At 40.2% G+C, this 27,771-nt stretch overlaps 1 protein-coding gene across 1 annotated transcript in view; it reads right to left on the minus strand.

Moving 5' to 3' along the window:
- LOC145446362 (neuron-specific calcium-binding protein hippocalcin-like) overlaps nt 1–27,412 on the minus strand; it is a 32,532-nt gene extending 5,120 nt beyond the window's left edge. The window contains exons 1-4 of the mRNA XM_080324629.1: nt 27,068–27,412; nt 5,045–5,168; nt 1,463–1,608; nt 955–1,054 (exon numbers count right to left, since the gene is read on the minus strand). Of these exons, the coding sequence (XP_080180755.1) occupies nt 955–1,054; nt 1,463–1,608; nt 5,045–5,168; nt 27,068–27,175 (478 nt within the window). The 5' untranslated portion in view covers nt 27,176–27,412. The remainder of the gene's footprint in view (nt 1–954; nt 1,055–1,462; nt 1,609–5,044; nt 5,169–27,067) is intronic.
- Nucleotides 27,413–27,771: the final 359 nt, after the last annotated feature.

The raw sequence follows: 27,771 nt of genomic DNA on the forward strand, positions 1-27,771 counted from the left end.
GCTTATATCAGCTTTATTTTGCATCTATGGGCTACGCACACGACGTAGTAGCCTACGTCATCACGGTACATAAATAAACAGGCTTCAAAGTGAACGCGTTTCCGGCTCAGTTTATACAGCCTGTGATGTTAGCCCACGCATTAACATCGGAAAGTTAGTTTTTTGTCCTTAATCCAAAGCGAGCTTTCGCGGATCAGAAAATGGTCAGGTCTGCGGTAAACTGTTACATTGAGGCTGTTCAAAAATTTTTTTTTTCAAATATTACTGGCTGCTACATAAAATTGTTAGGTTGCCTAATTAAATGCTGCAGACCAACTTTGGTTCAATTCCAACCCATAGAACCATTACTATTCAAGACAAAAAAAGTCTTCGCAGGACAGGTCTTCGACTTATTCAACAAAAATAAATACTTTTTTTTCCAATTTTATTGGCAAACCCGTGGAATTGTTACGTTGTCTATTTACGGTGGGTAGATTTATAATTATTAATTATTATCGTAAATACCATGTTTTTCAAATCCGAAATATTGTACTCCAATAACTTCACTTCTACTGATCGGAATTGAGCCAAATTCGTAGTGCGTCGTGTTTTCATACCAATTAACAAAGTCAATGGGGTAGCCAGTAAGATTTTTTTACATTTAATATTCATAAAAAAATCCAAAATCGTTCTCTTACAGACCAATATTTTTATAGGTTGGAATTGAGCCAAAACTGGCGTGCAACGTTTTTTTAGGCAACCTAACAATTTCATCAAGTAGCCAGTAAAATTCTGAAGAAATGTAATTGTTCGGCAGCCCTCGACTGTTACATGATGTGTACGACTCGGGGCTCGGGCGAAATATCATTGCCGTATTTTCGCTTTAAGCAAGTGAAACATAGCAATGTGGCGGCTTCGGTATAGTTTCAAAGTGCCCTCATGATTGCAATTGATCAACTTGGCTATATTGCTTACCGTCATTATTGGTGTCTAGTTTTTTGAAGGTCTGCTCGGTCCTGTCTTGTATTCCCATGGGAGTGAGCCTTTCCTTAGGAGGACGGGTGTTGTAAATCGTCTGCGCAAACACACAAGTATGATTAGTTTTGGAAACATTCGGCTAATCATTAATCTAATTCTGCTCTAACATATAGCTACAAACCTATGTAGGCATATTGACCATTGACCACACTGGCTTTCGGTACACATTTGCCAAAGCATCGCGTTCTGTTTGTCGTATTGGATGACTAATTGTTTATCTCAACCAGAGTCGGCAACTACAAAATATTACCTTTTCAAATTAGATTAGTTAGACAATTCTCCCGCAACATTTTCAGCAAAACCAGAAATTGGATTAGACTTAAAATGAGTGGATAGAAACACTTCACAAATTAAATTATAATTAGATTACCGGCATTTCGCTCCAATTGGTAATAATTAGACAACTACTATTACCTAGTTATTCACGTCTTATCTCAACACCGACCTTGATTATCTCTCTCATTTCGTTCATGCTGATCGAACCGTTGCCGTCCAAATCGTAAATTTGAAACGCCCATCCGAGCTTGTCGTCCACGCTGCCTTGTGACGTCACTGAGAGGGCGCAGATGAATTCCCGAAAATCGATGCTGCCTGAGTATAATACAGCAAGACTTATATGATTACTGCGCTGCCGCAATGATTCGGGAACTGAAATGGTACGCTCTTTGCCACAACAACTTAATTTATCAACCACAATGATAGTTTCGAGACTATTGTCCGCCGTGGAAGACAGTAAACCTCGATTTGGCGTATCGCAGCATACGAATCATGTAGTACAAAACAAAGCTACGAAAGTTACCGGAAATGAAATATCTAATGAAATATCTGTGAAGTCGTGATAAAACCATAGTATTTTCACAAAGTGCAATGAAATAACTACGGCCGAAAATACCAAATCATCTACAATGTGATGGAGAACCGGCAATCATACTCTTTGTGGTCGCGTAAGCTGTACAAGTTCACACACCATTCATGTTGGAAGGACAGAGTGAACCAGCCTCAAAGCTACGCAGTATTTTGATAAAAACCGATCTTGGCTATCTCAGGGCTCGTGCTGGGATGTGGGAAGCACACCACAGTATAGTAAGGCATAGTAATTGGGCGCGTACGAAAATAGAAACATGTCGCGCTGCGTACTAGTTATTACAAAGCATCATTTTCGCAATTATTAGTAATTTCGCGAGATTGTTCAACGGCGGGAAACGCGGTAACTGTGCGTCGTGGCACGAGTCATTGATGTTATCAAGATTTTAAACCCGAATATTTGCATACGAACTACCAACGTATCCATACCGAAAAGGACCAAAGCCGCAACCGCTATGAAACAATGATCCTCAGCCTTTTTATCTTAGGGACGGGTACCATTTCAAAAATAAATTTTAGTCCGAAATGCAAGCACGACAAATGTAGTCGCCCCAAAAGCAAACATTGGAAACTTCAATTCAAAGAGAAATCCGCTGCTGCGTGATATTATACACGTTACACGTGGTTCTGTTCAAGTCGGAAGAAATGCGACTTGCTGTTTGCTAGCCTCTGTTATACTGCCATTGTCGCTATAAAATGGACTGTCTTAAACGAGCTGTAGGCTACTTTTTTGGTCTGCATCACTGCGACGCACGGTTCGTCCAAAGTAGATCGCGGACTGAATATTACGACGCCAGTCAGAAAATAGGTTCCAAATTTCAAAATCCATTTGAAACCCGATGTTTCATTATCTAATTAATGGACAAGCTTCGTAGAGGTCAAACACGCTGCTTTTGACAATTCGGTTCCAAAATCTAAATATATTTGGATTTGGCTGGCCGGAGGTTAAGAACCACAGGACTGGACAATTAGATAATTCGTGTTGTCTTTGCACTAATTGGAGCGAAATTCCAGTAATTTAATTCTAATCTAATCTGTTATATCTTTCTCTGCTATCATTTTAATTCTAATTCTAATCTAATTTCTGGTATTCTGAACACGCTACAGGAGAACTAAGTAGCGCGATTCGAGCCAGGGTTGGTGTACAGGGCATTGGCAGTCTCGTGCTTGTGGGAATGAGCTCAGTTTTGATACGAACCGAACTTTGATTTCCGTTGTGTCTCTTTCAATTTTTTGAAAATGCAGTAATTCTAATTCTAACCTCATTTTAAAAAAGCTGCGTAGCAGTAACTTCGATCCGAATTAAAGCTGAAAATTTTCTAGTGGTCCAATTCGCACATTGGCGCTTCGACACGGATTATAGCAAACCGCACGGGAAGATTTCCAAATGCCAGTCGATTGACCGCCTGCCTCAACAACGGGTGAATGACATCGCACCAGAGTGCATACAGTCCCTGTAGAGTTCGTTAATGCGATATTACTCCCGCGAGAGACCCATCGCGCACCTGTCTCGCCGGGACATAACCGGCAATTGCTAAATCCGTTTTTAAAGACCGTATAATGGCCGATAAGATGCTATAATTTGTCGTGTTCATTGATCGCTTTCTGCGTTACAAGGTTTGATATTGACGTTTTACAGTGTCATCTCTTAAGGCTAAAAATTGGGATGTGAACAGTGCCATTTAGTATGAAGTCATAACAGTATGAAAGATGTGGAATGTCATGTCCAAACATGCACTTTAACGACCCAGCAGAGAATACAGCGAAAGGGAAGCATTCTATACCACAAAGCAGAGTTGTAAACAGTGGGTGTAGCAAGATTTTAATTCGAAACTGAACAGTTAACACATCGACTTGGACTCGAGTCATAACACTATGATTCGTACTCGATCCTCCGCTAGCCCACTTGGACCTCGGACTTGACTCGGTGGCAAATTGAAAATGACTGGACTTGACTCGAGTCAAAACTATAAAAGTGAGATTGGCTTGTGACTCGGGACCTTTTGACTTGGTTACAAGTTACAAACCTGACGCTAATTATGAATAACGAAGTGTAATGATAATCACCAATATTGAGATCATCGTGAATACGTTTCTACGCGATACCTGGATAAGGCAAAAGGCATTTGCTAGGGCTGCCATACGTCCTCTTAAGTAGATTTGTCCTCTTTTTTCAATAAATTGAAAGTGTCACCGGAGGACGCCTGAATGTCCTCTTTTTTGGGAATACGTCCTCTTTTTCTAGTAAAAGTATTAAAATGCGATCAAAAACTCGATTCCGACGCAGCGAACGCCACAGTTGGCAAGACAATCAACGAAAAACACGGCGCGACGGGTTTTTCGGGGTAGAGATGGGAAAGATGACGTTTTTTTTAGTCAACACCGCAAAAGTGTCGTAAAAAAGCGGGTATTTCGGGAGTCGAGTCAAGGTGATGACGTCTTTTTCAAGTCAGCACAGTACTATTGGTTACTATTTTCAATTTCACAAGTTTTCTTTTCCGGTACCAGAGCTTTCAGAATTTTGGAAAAGGGTCCGCGTTTTCGGATCCCAAAATATGTTGTATGTCTCGATGCCTGACATTGCAGACCGATATTTCCCTTGGCAATTACGGTATACGCAAATGATAAGAGTTCAGAAACCCAAATACAGCAAATACCCAACGGAACAACAGGGGAAGTCCAAACATATATAACTTTGCCGCCTGCAGACAGACTTGGACAAGTAGCTAATTCTAGTTGCCTAACTAGACTAATTAGGGCGAACTGCCGGTAATCTAATTCTTATTTAATTTGTGAGATATTTCCATGATCTAATTTGAACTCAAGCTATTTTTCTGGTTTTCGAGAAAATGCTACAGAACTGCATAATGCAAAACCAGCCAAGCTTGCTGTACGGACATTCGTTATTCTCCTGCTTATGCTAATGAACTTTGATTTGATATATATGAACTGAACTTGATTAACTTTCCAAGTTTTCGCGAATTCATTAATGCTAATTCTAAACTGCTCGCGATTACCCCTGACGAGTGTCATCCGAAAATATCCGGGTTCATTTCAATATCAATATATTTTTCAATGATACGACTATTGTCGAGTCTTGGGCTCGAAAAGATTTAACGTTTCCATTCCAGACCAAGTATTGACAGACTAAGCATGTACTCACCGTCCTTATTGTCATCGAAAGTTCTGAATATGTTGACTGCGAAATGGGACGCGTCCCCGTGCGGGAAAAACTCTTGGTACATCTTAACGAATTGGTCTTTGGACATTTTGCCCTTCGGACAGTCCTGAAAATAACGAAACAGCACAATAAAAGCTATTCGATGTTCGGTTATAGAACAATCCAATAGAAAAATATCCTAAGATCATATCATAACCATTATTATGTCGCTTGAAGGTCATTACCTGGTTACGCGGCTGATTTTATACTTCAATATCTTTTGATAGAATTCGAACTTTGAGAGGTGTGCAACTGGATATGGGCGACGGCTATGAAAAGGTCACGTATCGCCGGTTTTGTGTATAAATGGGGATGATATGATTTCCCCAGCGTATATTGTGGAGCTCATATTGCAACCTTTTATTGGTCGTGGCCTAGATTCCGATTTGAAAATATTTCGTGACCCACCAGCTTGGAATATAGGTGATCTTTTTCTTTATGACGTGATTGGGCTGTTCAAAATCACTTTTTTTTCAAATTTGACTGGCAACTCCATAAATTTGTTTGGTTACCTAAAAAACGCTGCACACCAATTTTAGGTCAATTCCAACTTATAGAAGCATTGCTATTTAAGAAAAAGGTTTTGCATTTATTTTGGCTACCCCGTGAAATTGTTAGGCTGTCTGAAAAAAAACGATGCACAACAAATTTGGCTCAACTGCAACCAATAGAAGCGAAGTTATTGTTTTGTAGACAATTCAGAGTATTTACGGTGGGTAGATCTATAATAAATAATTACAGAATTTGCCACCATAAATGCTATCTTTTTCAAATCAGAAAATTGGCACCCAATAACTTGGGAGTGTAAAGACAGTGAAAATTGCCAGCAAAGTGAGACCGAAGATTTTTATGTCAATCCTACTCTGCGTTTGCGTGAAGTTATACACAAACTTGGAAATATGATCTGGTTTAAAACCGTTTTACCGACTTTATGCTTTTCCAGACAGTTCTGTGTTCCACATGAAAATGCACCAGTTCAGAAACACTGTTGTAAAGATGTTGCGCATTTTGAGTGGTGTATATATTATCGAAATTCGGTAATGATATTCGATCAGCTATAATATTGACGTATGTAAGTATTCATTTCATTCATATTCGTATCGAACAATTGAGCGTAAATTTACACTACAGATGACAATGTTTACAAATAGCCAACGAATACGACAGTGCGTCGGTTATTGTACACAAATGACTCTCGCCGGCACCGTGTTTTATGCTATCATATTTTCGATTGTCTATGTCTATTCACCGAGCAGATCTTAGAACATTGGCGAACACTTTGCCCGGGACGAGAATGACGAGATGTCATGATACGTGCTAATGTCACGAACTTTTGCGCTGTACTGAAACGGGATTACGGTACCAACTGTGACTTTAATTAGGTCCGGCTGATTGTGTAATAAATCCATATTACAATATTCCGATAGGCCTGTATGGAAATGGAACGCGCAAATCATGAAGACACCTGCGATTCGCATGCTAACCACGTTACGCTACGTTTATAGGTTAAAGAGGCTATGTTACATGCTTCACTGAACTTCAGCATCGATAGCAAAATTGATATAACATATTCATAATCTTAGTGGTCGCATGAAAGGTACATATTTGAACTTTCCGCCTTATCTATAATGTTGCGCTGGCGTCATAACGCGACTCGACTCGAAGCTAAATATGTTCAGAACCGAATCGTTGAGGCCTAGCCCTACGACCCTACGTATAACGCTGATAGATGAGTGATATTCAAGGTGAGCAAACTTCAAAGCACGAAACGTGTATATAAGTCGCGCTCAACCGGTCAACTAGGTTCAAGCAAACACCGGAGTAAGCTTGCGCCAACATATGCAATTATGCATGCATATCACTTTAGGTATATTCTCAAACGATCCACAATTGAGAATGACCCTGTCACGAGAATTAAAACAATGTAATCGAATAGGGAGTGTGTTTATAAATATGTTCACAGTGGATCAATCAAAGTGAAACAAATATTAAAAATACAGGAACGACGTCATGATGACGACCGCACCAGAAATGGAATATTTAAATTACAGGACCACATTCTACAGCTAGAAACTTTTCAGCTTTTGCAAAGTAGATTGGAATTACCGAATTCGCGAAAACTTGGAATCAAGCTCTGTTCATAACAATTCACTGTTCATCCTCGTGAGCATAAGAATAGCAAATGTGTGTATAGCAAGCTTGGCTCGTTTTGCATTTTACAGACCTCTTGTAGCATTAACAGGAAAACCAGAAATTAAACTGGAATCAATATTAGAGCATAGAAACATCTCATAAATCGTATTGTAATTAAATATCGATCTAATTAGTTTCATAACACAACTAGACTTCATCTAGTTATCCGAGTCTGCTCACAGGGTTTAAACGGAAATAGAGAATATAAAACTACATAGTTCTCCTGTAGCATTCACAGGGAAACCAGAAATTTAGACCGAGAATGAAAATTAAAGCGTAGAAACATTTCAGAAATTAGATTAGAATCAGAATTACAGCAAAGAAATGCCACGAAATAGCTCCATAGCCTATCGCGGTAATTAGTCGACCAGTCGATTAGTCTACCCCGCTATTGCATATGGATCACAACATTGTGCCAAATTGATAATGGATTTCGTTTCGAACTCGGATCTGAATCTAAAATCCGGAACAAATATTACAACCACTCATCTGTGTTAGCGGGACACCCAGGTCATTACGTGACTGTCCACAGTGTGCTGACCTTGTTTTGTTAGTCAGCGGGTCCCTGCCTGCCAACCACTACCCTGTTAAGTGTCTATAAGTGATATATAGTGTGTGACCCGGACAAGAGAGTGAAATGACTCGGTGAAGTCCATTAATCGAGCAAACCTTGACCTCAAATGGTACTAAAAGCTCTTTAAAACCGACACGCAGCGAGCGAAAAATACGAAAATAGTTGTGTGTGAATTGGCCAGCATTGGAAGTTACGGGGCGTGCGTTGATACGAGTATATAGGCGAAACCGATGTGTCAAAAACTTGAGAGAAATGACAGCGCATGTGAGAGCAGTACCGGTACCACCTGTATCAATACACGTATGGTAGACTGGCGTGCCATATTTATTGTTCTACTACTGTGAATCTTATCTGTTTCAAACTTACAACGATGACATAACATTAATAAGTACTAGGCTGCTAAATGAATCGAGCATTCGTAGTATCACTGCAGTATGGCACATTATGATTTCGTAATATTATGATAGTGTGGAAACGTTCGAATATATATGTAGGCTACCTTCTATGCGACCACAAAGAATACAACGCCAGTGCCACATCAAATTAAAGGTATTATTTTCGATCATGTCTATTCCATAGTACCTTGCGACAATGTTGTGGGTGAATCACGACATAACGAGAATGTCATTACCACTTTGTAGCGCTGTACTACCGGTACATGTTTCGCACGTTGCGATACGTTGCATCGAGCTTTAGTCTTCCACAAAGATTCGAAGCGAACTACAACGTGTCGCCAAGACAAATAATACTCCCATTGACCATTGAGTTTTGAATAATATATTATCTTAAATGACGCAGACATTATCGCCAAGTTATTGGAATTTATTCGTGACTCAAAACGTATGATTTAACGACGCATTCATAATTCCATAAAGTACCAATTTGGAAACATTGAAAAACCATGGAAATTTTCATTCTCCAAAAGCCAAAATGGCAATAAGCCTTGCTCGCTTAAAGAACCGCTAAATGATTTTTTACATAATAATAATAATAATAAAATTACACTTGTGAATCACAGCATAATTTCTGTAATTTCGATTGTTCATCTTCAATCATCTCTACCTCTGCTCTGTAACCCTTGCCAATTCTTCATCTACTGCAATTCTGTAATCTGACTTCTCCGTGTATTGCATAGGAATAACAATTTGAGTGTATTACTGAAATTTTAAAAATTTACTCCAATCTCGCCATTTTCCCTTTGGGGGCAGGTTGCTCCCCGGATTATGTGTGTATTTACCAGTTTTACTGTGAATAAAGAATATAATAATAAGACTTTGAATGCACAACTGGACTAATTTACACTCGTACCCAAAATTCACAGCATAATTCCTGTAATTTCGTTTCTTTATTTTCAATGATCTCTACCTTGATATAAAATTGAATAATACATGCGAGTAGTATAGTCGATCGGTCGCAGATCGTAATGGGTTCTTATGGGCGGGGTCGCATGCTAACGCGAAAACCGGGGGTGGCATGCTAACGTTTTCGTCTTATGGCGGGGTGGCATGCTAACGTTTTCGTCTTATGGTGGGGGTGGCATGCTAACGTTTTCGTCTTATGGCGGGGGTGACATGCTAACGTTTTCGTCTTATGGGTGCGGTCGCATGATAACGCGAAACTCGTGGTGGCATGCTAATGTTTTTTGGTATACGTGCGGCGACATGCTAACGACGATAAATGTGTCTGTCATGTATTCTTACGGGATCTGTGGCGACTCGCCATGTGTTCTTGCGGTCGTGATTCGTACTTTCAGGCATCTCTCGCGCGTTGTTGAATATGTATCAAGTAAATAGTCATGCGAATGAATCTTTGTTAATGTGTATATCGTTATTCTTATGGATGCGGCGATGATTCGTACTTTCAGGCATCTCTCGCGCGGTGTTGAATATGTACGAGTCACCAACAATAACCGCACAAACGGAAACGTGGCTTGTTGTGAGGATTAAGCAGTGCGACCTATATTCCGAATGACCTGCGCGCTGAATTATTTCCCGGCCAGCCGCTACTATCGATTATTACACTAGACCGGTCAGTGTGAAATAGTTTGATCGTAAATTATGATATATGATGTCGTAGTTTAGTCGTGTCAAATGACCGATCGTGTTCTCTTTCGCTATTGATTGCTAGCTGAATAATACTTTCAGATCAGATTATTCACACCTTCTACTGATTGCTAGCTGAATATTACTTTCGGTTTATTCGCTGTTTCGCGCCTACAGAATAGTCTGCTGTTCACAGTCACAACTTCATCGCGATAGCACAATTTTCACACCTCGATCAGTAGAACAACACCGCACTAACCCAGTTGTCGAATCACATAGGTCGTACATTTTACGCGAAATGAAATATTGTATTGGAGTATACAAATATGCAAACTATTCTTTCAATTCAACAAGTCTAGTTAACGAATCGATTTTCAAGCTGCCGACACAGTTTTTAACACGAGTGAGTTGATATTTCTTCCCGGATACGAGCGAGGCTTTGTTCCATTGATCCAAAACCACCTCGCCAGTATCATCCTTCAATGTAAAACTGTATAATTTCAACTCCTTTCCGACACCAGAATTGACCGTCTTCTCCTCTCGAGAAACACAAGTAGCGGCGATCGAAACGTATTCATCTTTATTCCCGTATACCGATTCACAGGTCAATAATGGGTATTCTTCAGTCGTATGTCTCGATTTTCCATGTAGAGTTACTGACGAAGCCCGACCAAGTAATACAGCAGGTTTTCCAGTAAATTTATCAATTTGAACCCAACCGGATTTGACCATGAGTTTTTTTCGTTTGGTGAATGCTTTCTCAATGTTCCCGAACAAATCACGATTGAAACACGTGAAAGATATCTCTTCGTTATTGCCGTCGATGAATATACCTTTGAGATATTGGCTAACGCCACCTCTTTTGGGTGATGAGACGAATTTGACACCGACATGAAAATTTGAAGTTGCTCCGACTTGCATAGTGTTGACGCTGTTCGATGCCATATCGTTTGATAAAGTGGGAGTCATCAACAAACCCGTCGACATTTATAGAATTAGACACGTGGTATTGAGTGAGTTAACAGTCTTTGTATAATCCTGATGACCCGCGTGAATAGACTTGGATTGAAATAAACTTTACAGGAGTTCTGTAAGAAAGGATGCCGTTCACAAGTGGCAAACGACACGAATGAATTTTCTTCTTACCCAGTCAATTATCAATGTACTGTAGTGAGTATTCAAGATGTCTGTTGCTAAATCTCTGTACGCCGCTAGGGTACGAATGTCACTTTTCATCGCCGCAATGCTTATGACACTAAAAACCCCATTCCAGTCGATGCCGTATGATCGAATCGAGTTAACCAATGCGGTAAAATCACACTTTCGAACACGGCTCACGTTTTGTCCATGTACATAGAAATCTAGTACTCCGTGGATGAATTTTTCCGTTTCGCTCAAGGCGGGGGTAGTCAAATTATGATAGTACAGAAGATAATTCTCAATAATCGCGCTAGTTGCCATAACGAGTATATGTAACTATCAACTGAAAAAGTAAACCATGAGAATGACACCACAATGTGTTAAAATGGTGAAATACACCGCTCAGATTTCGAAAAAACAGATGTTGGTGGGTGCGTTTGACATGTGTGGCGCAATAAAAATCGGCCGTTGCGCTAAACAGGAAATTCACTAAAGCGCAGTGCGCTGTGCGATTTTGAAAAATCAGATATCTGTAGCGACGTTTTGATCTGTGACATACTAAATACGTCCGGTTCTGAAAGTCGGAAACGCGATCGGTTCTGAGGATTACGCAGTGTGCGTGCGACCTATATTTCGAATGACCTGCGCGCCGAATTATTTTCCATCCAACCGCGTGCTACTATCAAATTAAATCTATAAATAGCCAACACCCACGAGTCGATGGTTATACTTCGCTGTCGCAGACATAAACGTTGGTTGGAGCAGTTAGATTGTACAATGGCCGAGGTTCAGATAGATAATCTTGACAAATTTGGTTATGAACCAAATGCATTCGAATCGCAATTTGAAGAGAACGCGGATATCTTTGATGTGATTAATCCTGGTGATCTGATGACGCCGGATTTAAGAGTTGAATCCGCAGAACGCGACCTTACGGCAACGATCGAAACGCGACCAAACCACACAGATATAGCGCGCCAGGTGTCGCTGAAGTCGGTGAGTCGACGCAGACGGAGTCGTGTTCGCGAGGAAGAAGACACGCCACCAGAGACAGGCGACCAATACCAAGAAGTTGTATCCCAGAACTGGCAAGCGATAAAATCATATGTAGTGAACAGGACTAGTCATGTGTATAATATTCGAGTCATCGATCGGGAGCTAGCGGATGTTTTCCGTGATATACAAGCTATATTTTTCTCAGAGTCCACTCGTTTCAAAATCAATTTTGCGTATGGAATCATTTTACATAACATCCCCGCTGGGAGATTTCGGTATTTTCATGCATCGGCGAACATCGATAGCGTATTAGAAGTCGCAGCTGGGATTACATCACTAGCAGAATTCGACGAATTTGTTGAATCTATAAGATTGGAAACGGCACTAGATGTGTTACAAGACTCTCGATCAGATACAAAATACCGGGCGGTCTGCCTGGCTAATGTACAGTTTTACGTATACCCCATTGATGGTTTGTTGATTGGTTGAGGTGATATCGAAATACAGCCAGGGCTTGCGCAATCAAGATGTGTCACGCCGTGTCTTTTCACGATCTCAATCATTTTCATAATGATCCAAGAAAATAATCCCGTCATTGAATTCTATTGAGATGTAGGCCTACTTGTATGTATTGTGTGTGGTGTTATTGGGATATATTTGTACATTTTGATTGTTTAATATGATTTTTTTGTCTTGTTTGTTAATGTATCATTTGTTTTCCAGGTGGATAACATTATTTCATATCTCAAGTCGGTTATGTCATTAGATTTAAATAGTTTACATATAGAGATTACATTGGCGCAGGGATTAAGGGTTTAATGAGTAAGTTATTCGGTACGAGTACTTTGATTTATGAATGTAATTTGTTATTTGTTTATCCTACAGACAAAACAAACACCGAAATTTAAACAAAGAATAACAGAGGTGAGTTATTACTGTTCAGAACTAGCGAGTGTGATGTAATGATTTTTTTTTTGTTTGTTGTTGAACAGACGGAGTGAACTCGAGGCTTGAGTTGAATACACGAGTTTACTGGTAAGTTATCTGCTATAACACAACGTTAGCGTGCGTAGTTTAATACGTCGCTGATTTTATTAAGCATAAAGAGCCAAGGAAGACGCCGACAAAGAAAGTAGATTGTAAGTTAGACTAGCTTAATGTTCCCCAAGCGCTGAATTTGACTGTGTGTGTTATCAATTTTACAGATGAGTCGACACCTTTGGAATCACGAGGATGAGAATGTGCTGTCAGAGATCGACAGCCAAAAGCAAATTACATATGAGAACTGGCAAGCGGTGAAATCGTATGTAGTAAACAGTAGCCACGCACACAATACTATCGTCATCAATCGTAAGCGGTCGGATTTTTTCCATGGTATACAATCGATCTACCTAATCAATCCGCAGTTATATGTATATCCTACCGATGGTGTGTTGATTGGTTGTGTTGGTATTAAACTCCCGATATGGCTTGCGAGAGCGAGATGTATAATGCCATTTACCCATCAAAAAAATCGAAATCGGTACAGAGACAATCTGTGTGCTTTTCGTTGTATTGGTCACTCACTAGGTAAAGATACAAAGACAATGGCTCAACAATTCACTTCGGTATACGGTATTAATGTAGAATCTGGTGTAACCCTTGATATGCTGGATGATATCGAGGCTTTGTTTAATGTCGCCATATTCGTGTACACCAAGACCGAGGGTAAAGCTGTCGCACTACGTCGTAGTACCTTTGAAGCGAAACCTGTGTACTTACATTTAGAAGATCGACATTTCTGCTTAATTACTGACATGAGGCGATATATGGAGAGCTATCGATGTGATGTTTGTCAAAGATTTTTTTATGAGCAGTATGAATTGACCAGACACAAATGTGCAACGGATCCTGTTGAAGTGTTTCCGGGTGGCGTGTATACACCTCCTCTGAACATATTTGAAAAACTTGATCTAGAAGGGGTGTTCGTTCCTCACCAGCTTCGTTATTTCAAATACCGTATCGCGTTCGATATAGAGAGCATGTTTGAAAAGTGTGATATTCCAGATTCCTCCAAAACTACATGGGAGTGCAAACATATTCCCATTTCTGTTAGCATATCTTCTAATGTGGAAGGGTTCTTGGAACCGTACGTAATTGTCTCGAACGGTGACCCAAACGACTTGTGTGCGGAAATGGTTGATCATTTTCATGATATTCAAAGTGAGTCATTCAGGTTGTTACAGATGGAATATCAACACTACTTGGACATGCTCGAAACTAAAATTGTCGAAATGAAAGCACTCGATCCTTCCGAGAAAAAAATACCACTTGAACGTTTACAGGAGGAGTTTATGCGATATTTAAAACAAATCCCTGTTTTGTCGTTCAATGGTGGTCGGTATGACTTGAACTGTCTCAAAGAGTACTTGATGGGTTTACTCGTTGACGAAAATCTGAGTGTATTGAAACGGGGTAACAACTTCCTCTCTTTGACAACCAACAGACTTAAATTTTTGGATATTGTGAATTACTTGGCACCCGGGTTCTCGTACGATGCTTATTTGAAAGCCTTCAAATGTAGCGCCGCTAAGGGTCATTTTCCGTATGAGTTTCTGACTAGTTTGGAAAAGTTAGATTATCCGAGTCTACCTAGCCACGACGAGTTTTACAGCTCACTAAAGGGTCGTAATATATCCACAGCTGAATATGAAAACTGTTTGAAGGTTTGGAACGATAACAAAATGACTACTTTACGTGATTATCTCAAATGGTACAATGCAATCGATACTCACTACTTCATTGAGGGGTTAGAAAAACAATTTCAATCTTTCAAAAGTCAGTTCAGTGTGGATATATTCAAGGAAGCTGTCTCCCTACCTGGGGTTGTATCGAGGCATCTTTTCAATAGCATCCCACGTGATTTCACCTTGTTCAATGATAAACACCAAGATCTGGTTTCGCTATTCAGAGATAATTTAGTGGGTGGACCGTCAGTCATTTTTCATCGATATCAAAAACAGGGTGAAACTCGAATCAAAGAATTTTTTTATAAGGAAAACGCTCAGATTACCCAACATATAACAGGGCTGGACAGCAATTCGTTATACCTTTTTGCTTTGAGTGAACCTAGTCCAACCGGTTTCCCGGTACATTGGCAACCACTCGATGCTGAGTGTACTAAATTCAAACCTGTCAAGACCGCACCGAAATGGGGGGAGACAGCAGCTCAATGGCTAAACTGGTATTCGTATACCCACAATGTACATGTCCACCATGCTTTTAATGGACCTGAAATCCGCATAGGAGCCCGTAATTACCCAGCTGATGGGTTCTATCGTAATTCAGCTGGTCAAGGGGTAATCTTGTCTTTTCTTGGATGTCATTTCCATGCACATCAGTGCAGATTTGGCTGTGATGATTTGGAACGTCGAGAACGGACTAAACGTGTTCATGATTATTACAAAAGCCTCAATTATCAAGTCATATGTAAATGGGAATGCGACTGGCGCACGGAGAAACAGGAAAAGCCCGATATTGCGCGATATCTTAATGGTATTCAACCACAATTGACTCGAACCAAGTCTGTCACCACTCATAAATTGATGGAGATGGTAATGACCGGTACATTCTTTGGATGTTTATCAGTCGATATTTTTACGCCAAAACATTTGCAAAGGAAGTTTGTTGAACTATGTCCGATATTCAAAAACACGATGGTGTCTCGCGAGCATTTATCAGGTCACATGAAACAGTTCGCCATTGATCGTAAATTACTCCCCAAACCCACGCGTATGTTGGTTGCTTCATACTGGGGTAAGAAACTCTTGTTGACCTCCGACTTGATCAAGTGGTATGTAGAACACGGATTGATTATATCCAAAATTCATGAGGCCGTCGAATTCACAAAAAAGACATGTTTTGACAACTTTGCGAAAAATGTCTCAGACTGTCGACGAGCTGGGGACCGCGACCCTAGCCTAGAGATCATCGCCCTGACACAAAAATTAGCCGGAAACAGCAGCTATGGCCGCGTCTTGATGAACCCACGTAAATTCAAACGAACCTCCTACTGCGATAAAAGCGAATTGGGCGCCAATGTGAAGGATCGCTTTTTTGCGAAATGTGACGAATTGAACGCTGATCTATTTGAAATAACGAAGCGACCTAAAACGATCAAGTGGGGTAACTGTATTCAAGTGGGATTCTGGGTGTATAACAACGCTAAGCTCAAGATGCTCTCGTTTTTTTATGACTGCTTGTGTAAATATTTCCGTGACGAATGCTTCATGCTATTAATGATGGACACAGACTCCCTCTATCTCTCGCATTCAGCCTCATTCGACGACATTCTTATCACCGAGAAAAGAGATGAATTTTATCTTGAATACGAGAACTGGTTTCCACGCTATTTTTGCGACAACCACCGAAACGAGTTTTTGACTGACCCGGTTTCTTTTGATCGCTCGAGGCAGTGTTGTAAAGACACGTATGCGTATTACCTTCGTCAACCGGGTTTGATGAAAGTGGAGTATGAAGGTGGTACATCTTTCTGCGGTCTCCAATCCAAAAATTACTTTTGCGATGGACCAAAGAAAAAACTGGCTTCCAAAGGCCTCCAGAAATCCAACCCAGTCGATTTCGAAACTTTTCTGGATGTCTTGACGTCTAAAGAATCTGTCGGAGGAGTGAACAAGGGGTTTCGGTGCAGAGATGGAGGTGTCTATACGTACAAACAACAGCGTAAAACATTTTCCTATTTCTACGCCAAACGTCGAGTGCTTGAGGATGGTGTATCAACCCTACCATTAAACGTGTAATTGTGTGTTATTGCATTTTATATGTATATTCTGTGTGTGTTTGATTTTATTTTGATTCACTTGTTATTACTTTTTTATATGTTTGATTTACTTGTGTGTGTTCATGTATCATTTGTTTTCCAGATGGATAACACTATTACCTATCTAAAGTCTGTCATGTCGTTAGATTTTAATGGTTTACATGTAGAGATGATTACCTTGGAGCGCGAATTACCACAGTTCATGATTCTTGGTTCTACCAAACAACCCCCAACGTCGATGATATCCGATTGATGAAAAGCAGACCACCAAAACTTGTGATCCGTGGTGAGGTCTATAGTTGTAATAATAACACTGTTAGATTTTAAAGCTCTATGACCGTATTATGAATCCTCTTATGTGATTTATTATTTTTGCAGATTGGGATGAGCTGCTTGACGACCTGAAGCGTTCGTAACACTACAACTTCCACCGACGACGAGGATCAGATGAAGATTTCATAACCCGTGGAAAATTGTTAAATCTTACTTTACTGGGTTTATATATATTCCACTAGAACAAGATGACTACAACAGTGGATATTCCCCACCTTGTTGATATATAAACACACGCACTTTATCGAGTTTTCAATAAACAACAAATGATGGAATTGATCCACCCATTCGCGTGTATTGTGAGTGGTCCTTCAAGAAGTGGGAAGACCACTTTTGTTGCAAAGCTGATTAGGCATGCGACATCGATGATTAAACCAAGTGTATCCAGAGTCGTATATTGTTACAATAATTATCAGGAGGTTTTCAAGACGATGCATAACGTAGAATTCCACGCCGGTCTAGATATTTTAGAAGAGTTGAAGGTTTGCTCTGAAGACACCTTGATTATAGTGGATGATTTCATGACTGAGACAGCGAAAATTGCAGACTACTTTACAAGATTTTCTCATCATTCAGCCAAGTCAATTTGCTATATCACGCAGAACCTGTATCACAAGGGTAAAGGAGCACGTGACTTGAGTCTTTCAAGCTCGTATATGGTGATTTTCAAGAATCCGCGCGATCAACAGCAGATCAGTTTTCTTGGTCGACAAATGTATCCAAACTCTAGATTTTTAACAGATGCTTATCGTGACGCTGCTAGACAACCTCATAGTTATTTATTCCTCGATCTCACGCAAGAAGCACCTGAAAATCGACGCGTTATGACCAATATATTTCCTGGTGAAACCATGGTGGTTTATAGCCCGATGATATAAATAGCCAAGTACAGAGTCGACTTTAACTCAAAATGACCAAGGTACCAGCTCGGACACGGCGGCATATACCCACACTAGAGTTCCTACATAAAAGTAAACCCGAGATACGCAAGCAAATTATATCGGGGGCCAGCAAAGAATTGATCGAGTGTATATGCGATTGTACAAAGAACATTTTAAACGGCAACATCCCTCTTTCAAAGTATAAAAGAAAGCGACTATCAGCTCATAAATGTAGTTTACGTCGACTTGTCAGGAAAGACATCCCTATTCGACATAAAAAACGTATGGTTAATCAGAATGGGGGTATGTTTATGACTCTATTATCAAGCATCCTACCCGTGGTCACTGGTTTACTCGGTAATCTTTTCAAAAAATGACTTCTTTTAAAAAAATCTTCATAAATCCGAATCCAGTCAACGGTGCTGACGTTCAGAAATTGGATTTGGATATCGACAAATGTATGAGCGACATATTACAGATGAACATACCCCAAGAACGAAAATTAGCCTTATATAACGACGCACTAAATCGTTATCAAACAAAACACGACACATTGAATCAACCGATGAAAATCGATATATCAGAACAAAGGAATCTATTTTCGGCTAGTGAGTTGGACGCACTGCGACGCCTGATCAAGGGTGAACCATCGAGGATTCCTATACCATCACCGAGTAGCCAACGAAGTAAAGTAAAGATTCAGCATGCCAAGACGAAAAGCGGTCGTACACCCAAGACCCCGAGACGATACGGATGGGAGCCATACTAAGTATTTCACGCCAGGGCTACCTGGTAGTTATCGTGGTGCATACGTATTCTCTAGAGGGCGGAATAGAGCCAAAGTCAAGGAGTTTCTTTCGAGCAAGGACGCGTACACAAAACATTTTCCCTACCGAAAGAAATTTAAGAGACCTAGAGTGATTACGTCCGGTCTCGGTGTTCAGTATCAAACCGATCTCATGCATATGCAAAATCTTTCAAAAGAAAACGATAATTTTAAATATGTGTTGGTGACGATCGATTGTTTCAGCCGATTTTTATATCTGTATCCACTCAAAAACAAAACCTCGCAAGGTATTATTCGCGGATTCAAGGAAATATTTAAGGATCGTATACCTCATGTTATTCAAAGTGATCAAGGTTCTGAGTTTACTAATCGTGCGTTTCAGACTTTCTTAAAAGAGAACAATGTGCGACATTTTCATACAAATAGTGAACTGAAAGCATCGATATGCGAGCGTGTTATTCGTACTGTAAAGCAAGTGTTATACCGTTATTTCACGCATAATAAGACTTTGAATTATGTCAGTGTCCTGTCTGAGATATGCCGAGGGTATAACACTACTTTTCACGTGGCTATAGGGTGTCCTCCAGCGGATGTTAATTATTCGAATCAAGAACAAATTTTCCATAGGTTATACGGTGACATGACCCCTAAAAAACCCAAACTAACTATCGGCACACCGGTCAGGATTTCGAAATCACGTGGTAATTTTGTAAAAAGTGCCTTGGCGAGTTGGACCGAAGAAATCTTTTTCGTATCTCAATGTCGTAAAGGTGACCCTCCTACTTATCAATTGAAAGACTACCATGGTGAAGTTATAGACGGTCGCTTTCAGCGTGAAGAGTTACAACCAATAACTAAAAATAATAATATTTACAATATCGAGAAAATCCTGTCTACTCGCAGGAAAGGAAAGAAAACGCAATATTTTGTAAAATGGTTGGGTTACCCATCTACATTTAATTCCTGGGTCTCGGATTTGTATAAATAGACGCTGAAAATGTTGTTCAACCAAACTATGGATTCTGATTCCGCCTCATCTCGCATGGGTCAAGTCTCGAACAGTCTGAAAAACCAGATTGTGTTTATTGTACAGATTTGCATGTTAGTGTGTGTAATCGTGTTTTCCTTATATCAAATTTCTGTCGGGGTGGATCGTGAGATATATTTAACGCTACTGTCTTCTTCACTTGGGTATTTATTACCGAATCCATCACCTCATCGTATATGTTGAAAGAAACAATAAAATGTTGTTGACTCTACCTTCGAATGCGAGTTTGGATAAATTTCCGAATACTAGCACAGATTTTCAAACGGAACTTTACAAAGAATTAGAAATGAGTCGCCATGAGCTGGGATTATGTGAGCTAACCTTCCCCAATGATTTTCAACCGCGAATTGAAGTGACAGCGAAAAGTATCGGTTTTGGATTTGTCGATGCGAATGGATACACCGATCGGTATTATATTCCCGAAGGCTCGTATTACAGCATCGGTGAAATGTTAGAATCGTACGAGAAATATTACATGGGGGACATTTTCATTTTACAAGGATTCGGAGACTTTAGAATCACATTCAGAAGATTAGTCACGAGTAAAAAAAGATACAAGCGGGGTGTACCCATAAATACCGATACCGCAGACTCTAGCGTCAAACACATACCCCGTACCACGCATGATTCACCCGAACCTTACGGATTGATACCACTTGGTTCTGTGTTGGATACAATAACATTTAGACGCGTTGTATCTCGTCGCCGCGGAGTGGTAGAATTTATCTTCACACCCGCGATAAAGTTGGAACGGATTGATAAGGTTTATGTGTATTGTGATCTGATACAACCAAGACCACACGGTAACAAGCTGCAACAACTTTTACGGGTGGTTACTGTAACCGCTAAACCGAATGAAAACCAAATCAACATATTCCCAAAACCATACTTCTTTGCTTTAGCGAAAAACAATTTTAGAACAATACGAATTTATCTACGTGATGCAGCTGGCAACCCTATTAAATTTCGAAAAGCACCAGTGACAGTAACCCTACGCTTCCGTCGTAGAGCTGTTGATTCAATATGAGTTACATCACGTTGTCTGGCACCCAAGGTGAATTCTCGGTGGTGTTACCGAATGAAATTATTTGTAATGAGCTTGCGTTGATGGATATGAGTTTTGTCAGTGAATCTCTTGATCGAATTATAATCAATCGTGATCAAGCACTCTGGGAGCTACATAATGAGAAAGATCGAATAGTAGAAGCGTACCTAACACCACTTGGGAATTATGCAAACAACCTCGAGTTGACGCGAAGAATATTATCTGACAGTTTCAAACACTGTTTCACCGAAAGAATCAACGATGAACTTTTCCGAATTCGTTACTCGAAACGTATCACACTCCACCCCACGGACATATTCACGAATTATTTCAGTGTAGTTGATCAAGTGTCGACGCCAGTATGTAATGTCACGTCGATCAAACCTAAACCAACTCAACCCCACCTCAGATATCTTTTTGTGTATATCAATGTACTACGACATCATCCGGTGGGTGATTACATGAGTCAATTGCTTCGTGTGATCCAAGTAAATAACGAGACGTGTATGAGACAAGAAGTTGTATATGAAAAACCTTTTTATTTCCCAGTATCGATTAACCACATCCGCGATATAAAAATCACCATCCGGGATCAATACGGTCAGTTAGTACATGATATAGAGACCACATTGACACTCCACGCACGATGAAAATAGTGACGTTAACCACCTCTATGCTTGGTGTTGATTTTGAACACAGACTACTCACCATCAACAACATCCCGACAAGATATTGTGAATTAGCCCTCATGGAGATCGATTTCACTTTAACCGAACCGGCGATTGGTCAATATTTGTTTGTGTATTGCGATATTATTAACCCTCACTTACTTGGCGATGTGTTAGCGCGTTTATTACGAGTTATACCGCTGACACCTGGTGATGTCACGCATAATTGGGTAGCGACAAATCCGTATTATTTCCCTGTTTCAAAAGATGTTGTAGATTCTGTATGTCTTTACCTCAGGGATGAGTTTGGGGAACCTATAAATATAATAAGTCGTTCATTGCGAGCTACATTTAACATTAGGAAGCGATTATGAAAGTTGTTTTCACGTGTGATCATCATTCTGTCCATCGTCATTATAACCAGACAGGCGATGGTTATGGATATTTTAGTGGTGGAGTTCAAGCCGGTTCCGGTATCGGGAGTTTGTTTAAATCACTCGGTCGTTTAGTGACACCTATTGCGAAATACGCCGGCGGTCAATTGTTACGGACTGGAGGTGAAATAGCGAGAGATCTATTACGGGGTAACTCGATCAAGTCTAGTGTTGTCAAGAGAAGTAAACAAGCTGGCGGTCGAGTGATTGATAAAATTTTAACTCCAAAAGCTATAAAAAGGAAAAAAACAAAGTCAAAGAACACTTCATCCAAACGTCGTCGTAAACAACAGGATATATTCGACTAAGAACTATGTTGATGCACGCGGGTTCCCGAGAATGTCATAACTCGGGATTAAACATATTTAGTATACCCCACACACAAACCAGTATTGAGGAATCGCAATATGTCGTCGTCAAACCCCATAGTTTAGGTAATGTCATGGAAGTACAATTACCAAGGACGGATCGATATATGGATCTACAAAACACGTTCTTGAGAATACGTTTGAAGCTCACTAAACGCGATGGAACTGATTTAGCAAACGATACACAAGTGGGTCTGGTCAATAACATGTTGGATTCTCTTTTCAAACAAATCGATGTAACTATTTCAAACGAGGTTATCACGAATTCGGATAATTGTCATGCGTACAAAGCTTATATCTCTCGGTTGTTGAATGATACACATGGTGCCTCGGAGAGTTTTGTGCAAGGACAAGGTTTTTATAAAGACGTCGCCGGATCTATGGATGTTCTTGGTGCAGCGAATACTGGATATGTTAAACGAAAAGACCTTACAAAAAACAGCACTCCGTTAGAGTTGATCGGAAAAATTCGAATGGGTCTTTTTGAACAGTCTAGATGTATGTTGGATAATGTCGACATGAAATTAAAATTTACACGTAACGAAGATAATTTCTGTCTGCTTGGTGATGCGGAAGATGTACAAATTGTTTTACTCGAAATGGAGGTGTATGTCAAACAGATGAAGATCGCTGAAAGTGTAAGCTTGGCACACAAGTCTGTATTACAGAAGAATACTGCAAAGTATCCCTGGATACGCTTACAAATGTCGACTCATACATTCGCGGCGGGGTTGTCGAAAATTGATAGAGAGTTAGTTAGCGGCACCATGCCAAAGAAGATCGTAATTGGTTTAGTTGAGACCACGACATTTAACGGTGTTCGGACCAAAAACCCATTCAACTTTAAACACTTTGATGTTCAAAATCTTTCGTTAAGTGTGGATGGGCGTCAAATTAACGGACGCGAATTTCATTTCGATTTTGATAAACATGGCGGACTCGAAGGATATATGACACTATTCTCTCAGACAGGTCGCTGGGAATCCGAGGCACCTTTAAATATTTCACGCAAAGATTATGTCAACGGATACACTCTTTTTGTGTTTGATTTGACACCCGATAATAGTTTGGGATGTTATCAACTTCATAAGACAGGAACTGTGCATCTGGTTTTGACTACATCGAAGCCGTTACCAACCTCCGTAACCTTGTTATGTTTGAAGGAGTTTCAACATCTTCTACAGTTGAATCAAAAAAGACAAGTCGTCGAAATATGAATACGTCTGAGATCAATGATATTCTCTATAACCATCCTGACACACAAAGTCTATATCTAGGAACTTATCCAGTAGACCAGTTACCGAAGAAACCAATTGGCGGAAAATTCGCTATCGTCATTAATTACGATGAGTCGAGTTTGCCCGGGTCCCACTGGGTGTCTATATACAGAGATGACGATACTCATTTTCATGATTCACTAGGTTTCGGACCACTAAAACCTCAGATAATCGGATTCCTGGAGCCGGATGAATTTTCTGTGACTGGGAAACAGTTACAAAGTAAAACTTCGGATGTGTGTGGAGATCATGCTATAGCATTCTTGATAAAAAGAGCTCAAGGGTTTTCAGCCGAGGAATACTTGGATAATTTTGGTGATGATAAAAAAGTGAATGATACGATTGTACGTGCTTTTGTGAAGAGTATGATTTCAGAGTAATAAACGAATGTGTAAATGTGTATACTTGTGATTCTTGTTGGGACTGTGAACAGCAGACTATTTTGTACGCGCGAAACAGCGAATAAGCCGAAAGTATTATTCAGCTAGCAATCAATAGCGAAAGAGAACACGATCGGTCATTTGACACGACTAAACTACGACATCATATATCATAATTTACGATCAAACTATTTCACACTGACCGGTCTAGTGTAATAATCGATAGTAGCGGCTGGCCGGGAAATAATTCAGCGCGCAGGTCATTCGGAATATAGGTCGCACTGCTTAATCCTCACAACAAGCCACGTTTCCGTTTGTGCGGTTATTGTTGGTGACTCGTACATATTCAACACCGCGCGAGAGATGCCTGAAAGTACGAATCATCGCCGCATCCATAAGAATAACGATATACACATTAACAAAGATTCATTCGCATGACTATTTACTTGATACATATTCAACAACGCGCGAGAGATGCCTGAAAGTACGAATCACGACCGCAAGAACACATGGCGAGTCGCCACAGATCCCGTAAGAATACATGACAGACACATTTATCGTCGTTAGCATGTCGCCGCACGTATACCAAAAAACATTAGCATGCCACCACGAGTTTCGCGTTATCATGCGACCGCACCCATAACACGAAAACGTTAGCATGTCACCCCCGCCATAAGACGAAAACGTTAGCATGCCACCCCCACCATAAGACGAAAACGTTAGCATGCCACCCCGCCATAAGACGAAAACGTTAGCATGCCACCCCCGGTTTTCGCGTTAGCATGCGACCCCGCCCATAAGAACCCATTACGATCTGCGACCGATCGACTATACTACTCATGCGTATTGAAATAAACCCGAATATTTTCGGCTGACACTCGTCAAGGGTAATCGTCGGAAATGGTAGAGGATCGAAAATAACATTGTATATCTACAATCGTATCACTAAATACCTCTAAAACCCTTGTTAATTTTTCATTTAACGCAATTGAAATAACAATTTTATAACTAAAATTTTCAATGTTTACTTCAATCTTTAAATTTTCCTTAGTGGCCATACGTTGCTCTCAAATTGTGTGTAAACTTACCAGTTTTACAGTGAATATCGCGATAATAATACTGTGAGGCTTTCGCGTATCAAAATTTCTCACAGTGAGAGGTCAGTATCAAATCGATGCATCAAGCAGAGTTTTCGTGGGACAGCCAGGATTTTGATGCAATTTGCCCAGGAACAGGACGTGAGAATTACTTACGGATCATCGCGGAATAGTGAAAAACGCATGCATTATTTATTTTCGTTTCAGGGTAACCGTACGGGCGCCGTGAGAGTGATCGCCGTAATTTTAAATCCTCGCCGAGAGTGAAGCCCCTAAGAATACTATTCGACACTCGACAGAATTGTCGGCAAGAGCATATTTTATTACATCGCTGAATATTTATTCATCCGAGATTTTGAGACATTTAGTTGTTCGCCTGTGTACACGATAAACAACAGCCAAATGACTAACAAAACGTAAAACGTTTCTTAGTGCATCTCACCCATTGCGTGGAGGCGATCAATAATAATGGCTTTGATTATCACGCGTCAATCTGAGACACTGTACAAGTGTACCTGTATATACGATACCAAATCTAACGGGCGTAGAACGACATAAATGAACGTATATTGAATGTGTGTATATCAAGGGAGAGAAAACATGCACAATATCGAATATTGAGAAAATTCACAACGCGGAGAAAGCCAGTCTTGCTACCTAACTATCAAACTTTGATAGTACGCAACACGAATTGACGTGTGAATTTTATGGGATGCTAATTATTCCGTTTGAAGAGCTTCTTGGAGGTACAGAACTTCAATATACAACTGAGTAGTATATTCATATTGAAATACACCCGTCAGGGGTACTCTATACTAGTTGCTAATATACTGCCGATAAACACATTTACATGTAGACGTCCTTGTAAACATTGTTAAATCAGCGTGTAAATTTCAAAGGATTCTAATTGCCCAATATAACATATTTATTATTTACATTAGCAGCGCTCGCAAACATTGTTAAATCAGCAAGTGAGGTAATCAGTGAAATACGAACTCACGCTGACCGTAAAGTCGATGACGGGCAATGCGCACTGCAATGTTAAAAAATCGGGTATTTTCTGAAGTATATACTGAATTGGTAGTGTGAACGTATCCAGACTTCATTGAATAGCAATCATTTCGTTTTGATATAATAATATAATCTGAAAATTTCACAGGCGCGAAACACACGCTGAGAATCCACGATATATGTTGAGATGTTATAATCAAAGGCACCCCAGGCGCTTGTTCACGATATCATAATGGCAGTTACAGAAACTATTGAAACGAATGCATCACTTAATTTCTGTCAAAGGATTCAATCTATTGACTCGCCATGCGAAGTTTCCGGCATGAACTCATCGTGAATGGTCCTTGGTCAGCATAAATGTGGCGAACCGCCCAACGAAACGCTACATGGGAGCACTCGATAACCAAATAAACCGTGAAACAGATTGATATGAACTCTATCAAACGAGGGAAGAGCGGTATATATTGGAGAACATCTACGATGGTTTATATTTAACTTGTAATCATTGGAAGACGCTGATTCAAGTGCTCATGCAGCGCATATACAATATATTGCTTTACACAATGTCATTACCAATTCTCTACTAGTTGCTGACGATAGCCCTGATCAGTGCCAGGTTTATTGTTTATTTCAATGTGAAGTTCTGTGTCACCAGCCATAGAAGTTCTGTGATATGATTGCTGATGTACTGCACTATCTTCTTCCGAATTCTCTACTAGTTGCTGACGATATGAGTACCAGCCCAAAACATCTCTGTTTATTTCAATATGAGTACATTTTACAACTTCTGAACCTCAAAGAGTCTTCAAGTTTATACTATACACGAATAGTATTGTATTGCGTGTCGCGATTCAGTACAATTAACCCTCGTACCTTCATGAATCCTTTATACCAGTCGTGGATTTCCGATTCGTTAAAATTGGTAACGCTTGCTATGTCGCTTAATTCCTTTGGAGACATCTTGCTCTGACTTTTCCCCATCTTTTGCGCCTTTTCTTCGCTCCGCCGTATAGAAACGTCCGCCGCAGGCCGAGCTATATTGTCGAATAGCCGCGTTTTGTAAATACAAAATGACGCACTAGCGAATCTCAGTTGGCCGGTCGACCGTTACTCCACGCTTGGCTGCTTGTCCTATCTTCGAAAAGGGGGGAGAACTCGATGGCCTTATCTGATCAAATCTAGTCATTATACCATTGAAATAGACTGAAATATGTCCCGAAAATCGTGGCATTGCTTGATTTTAGTACGATGGTATCTAAAGGTGGTTACAGCCGCTATATCAGGTTTGGCTTAATATACAAGTACATAGTATATAATGGTGCACTATTCAATTTCAATTTATTGCTAAAAATTCCATCAGTTCAATACACTGCAAGACTGCTATACAATGAAACATAGGAAGGGGTCGCAACGACTTGGAGTAGTTTTCGAAATCAATACTAGTCAGCCCTCAAGTTTACGGGACCAAGACCTGACATATCGATCTCGCCTTCCGACAGACCGACACGTGTCACCTCATTTTGTCGCTTGTCCTTGTGTATCTTCTTTTACTTTTCATTCAGCGTGCACTGTACGTG

The sequence above is a fragment of the Botryllus schlosseri genome, chromosome 9 (genome assembly GCF_051294905.1).
Source record: "Botryllus schlosseri isolate E-star chromosome 9, Bs_hap1, whole genome shotgun sequence".
Classification (NCBI taxonomy): Eukaryota; Metazoa; Chordata; class Ascidiacea; order Stolidobranchia; family Styelidae; genus Botryllus; species Botryllus schlosseri.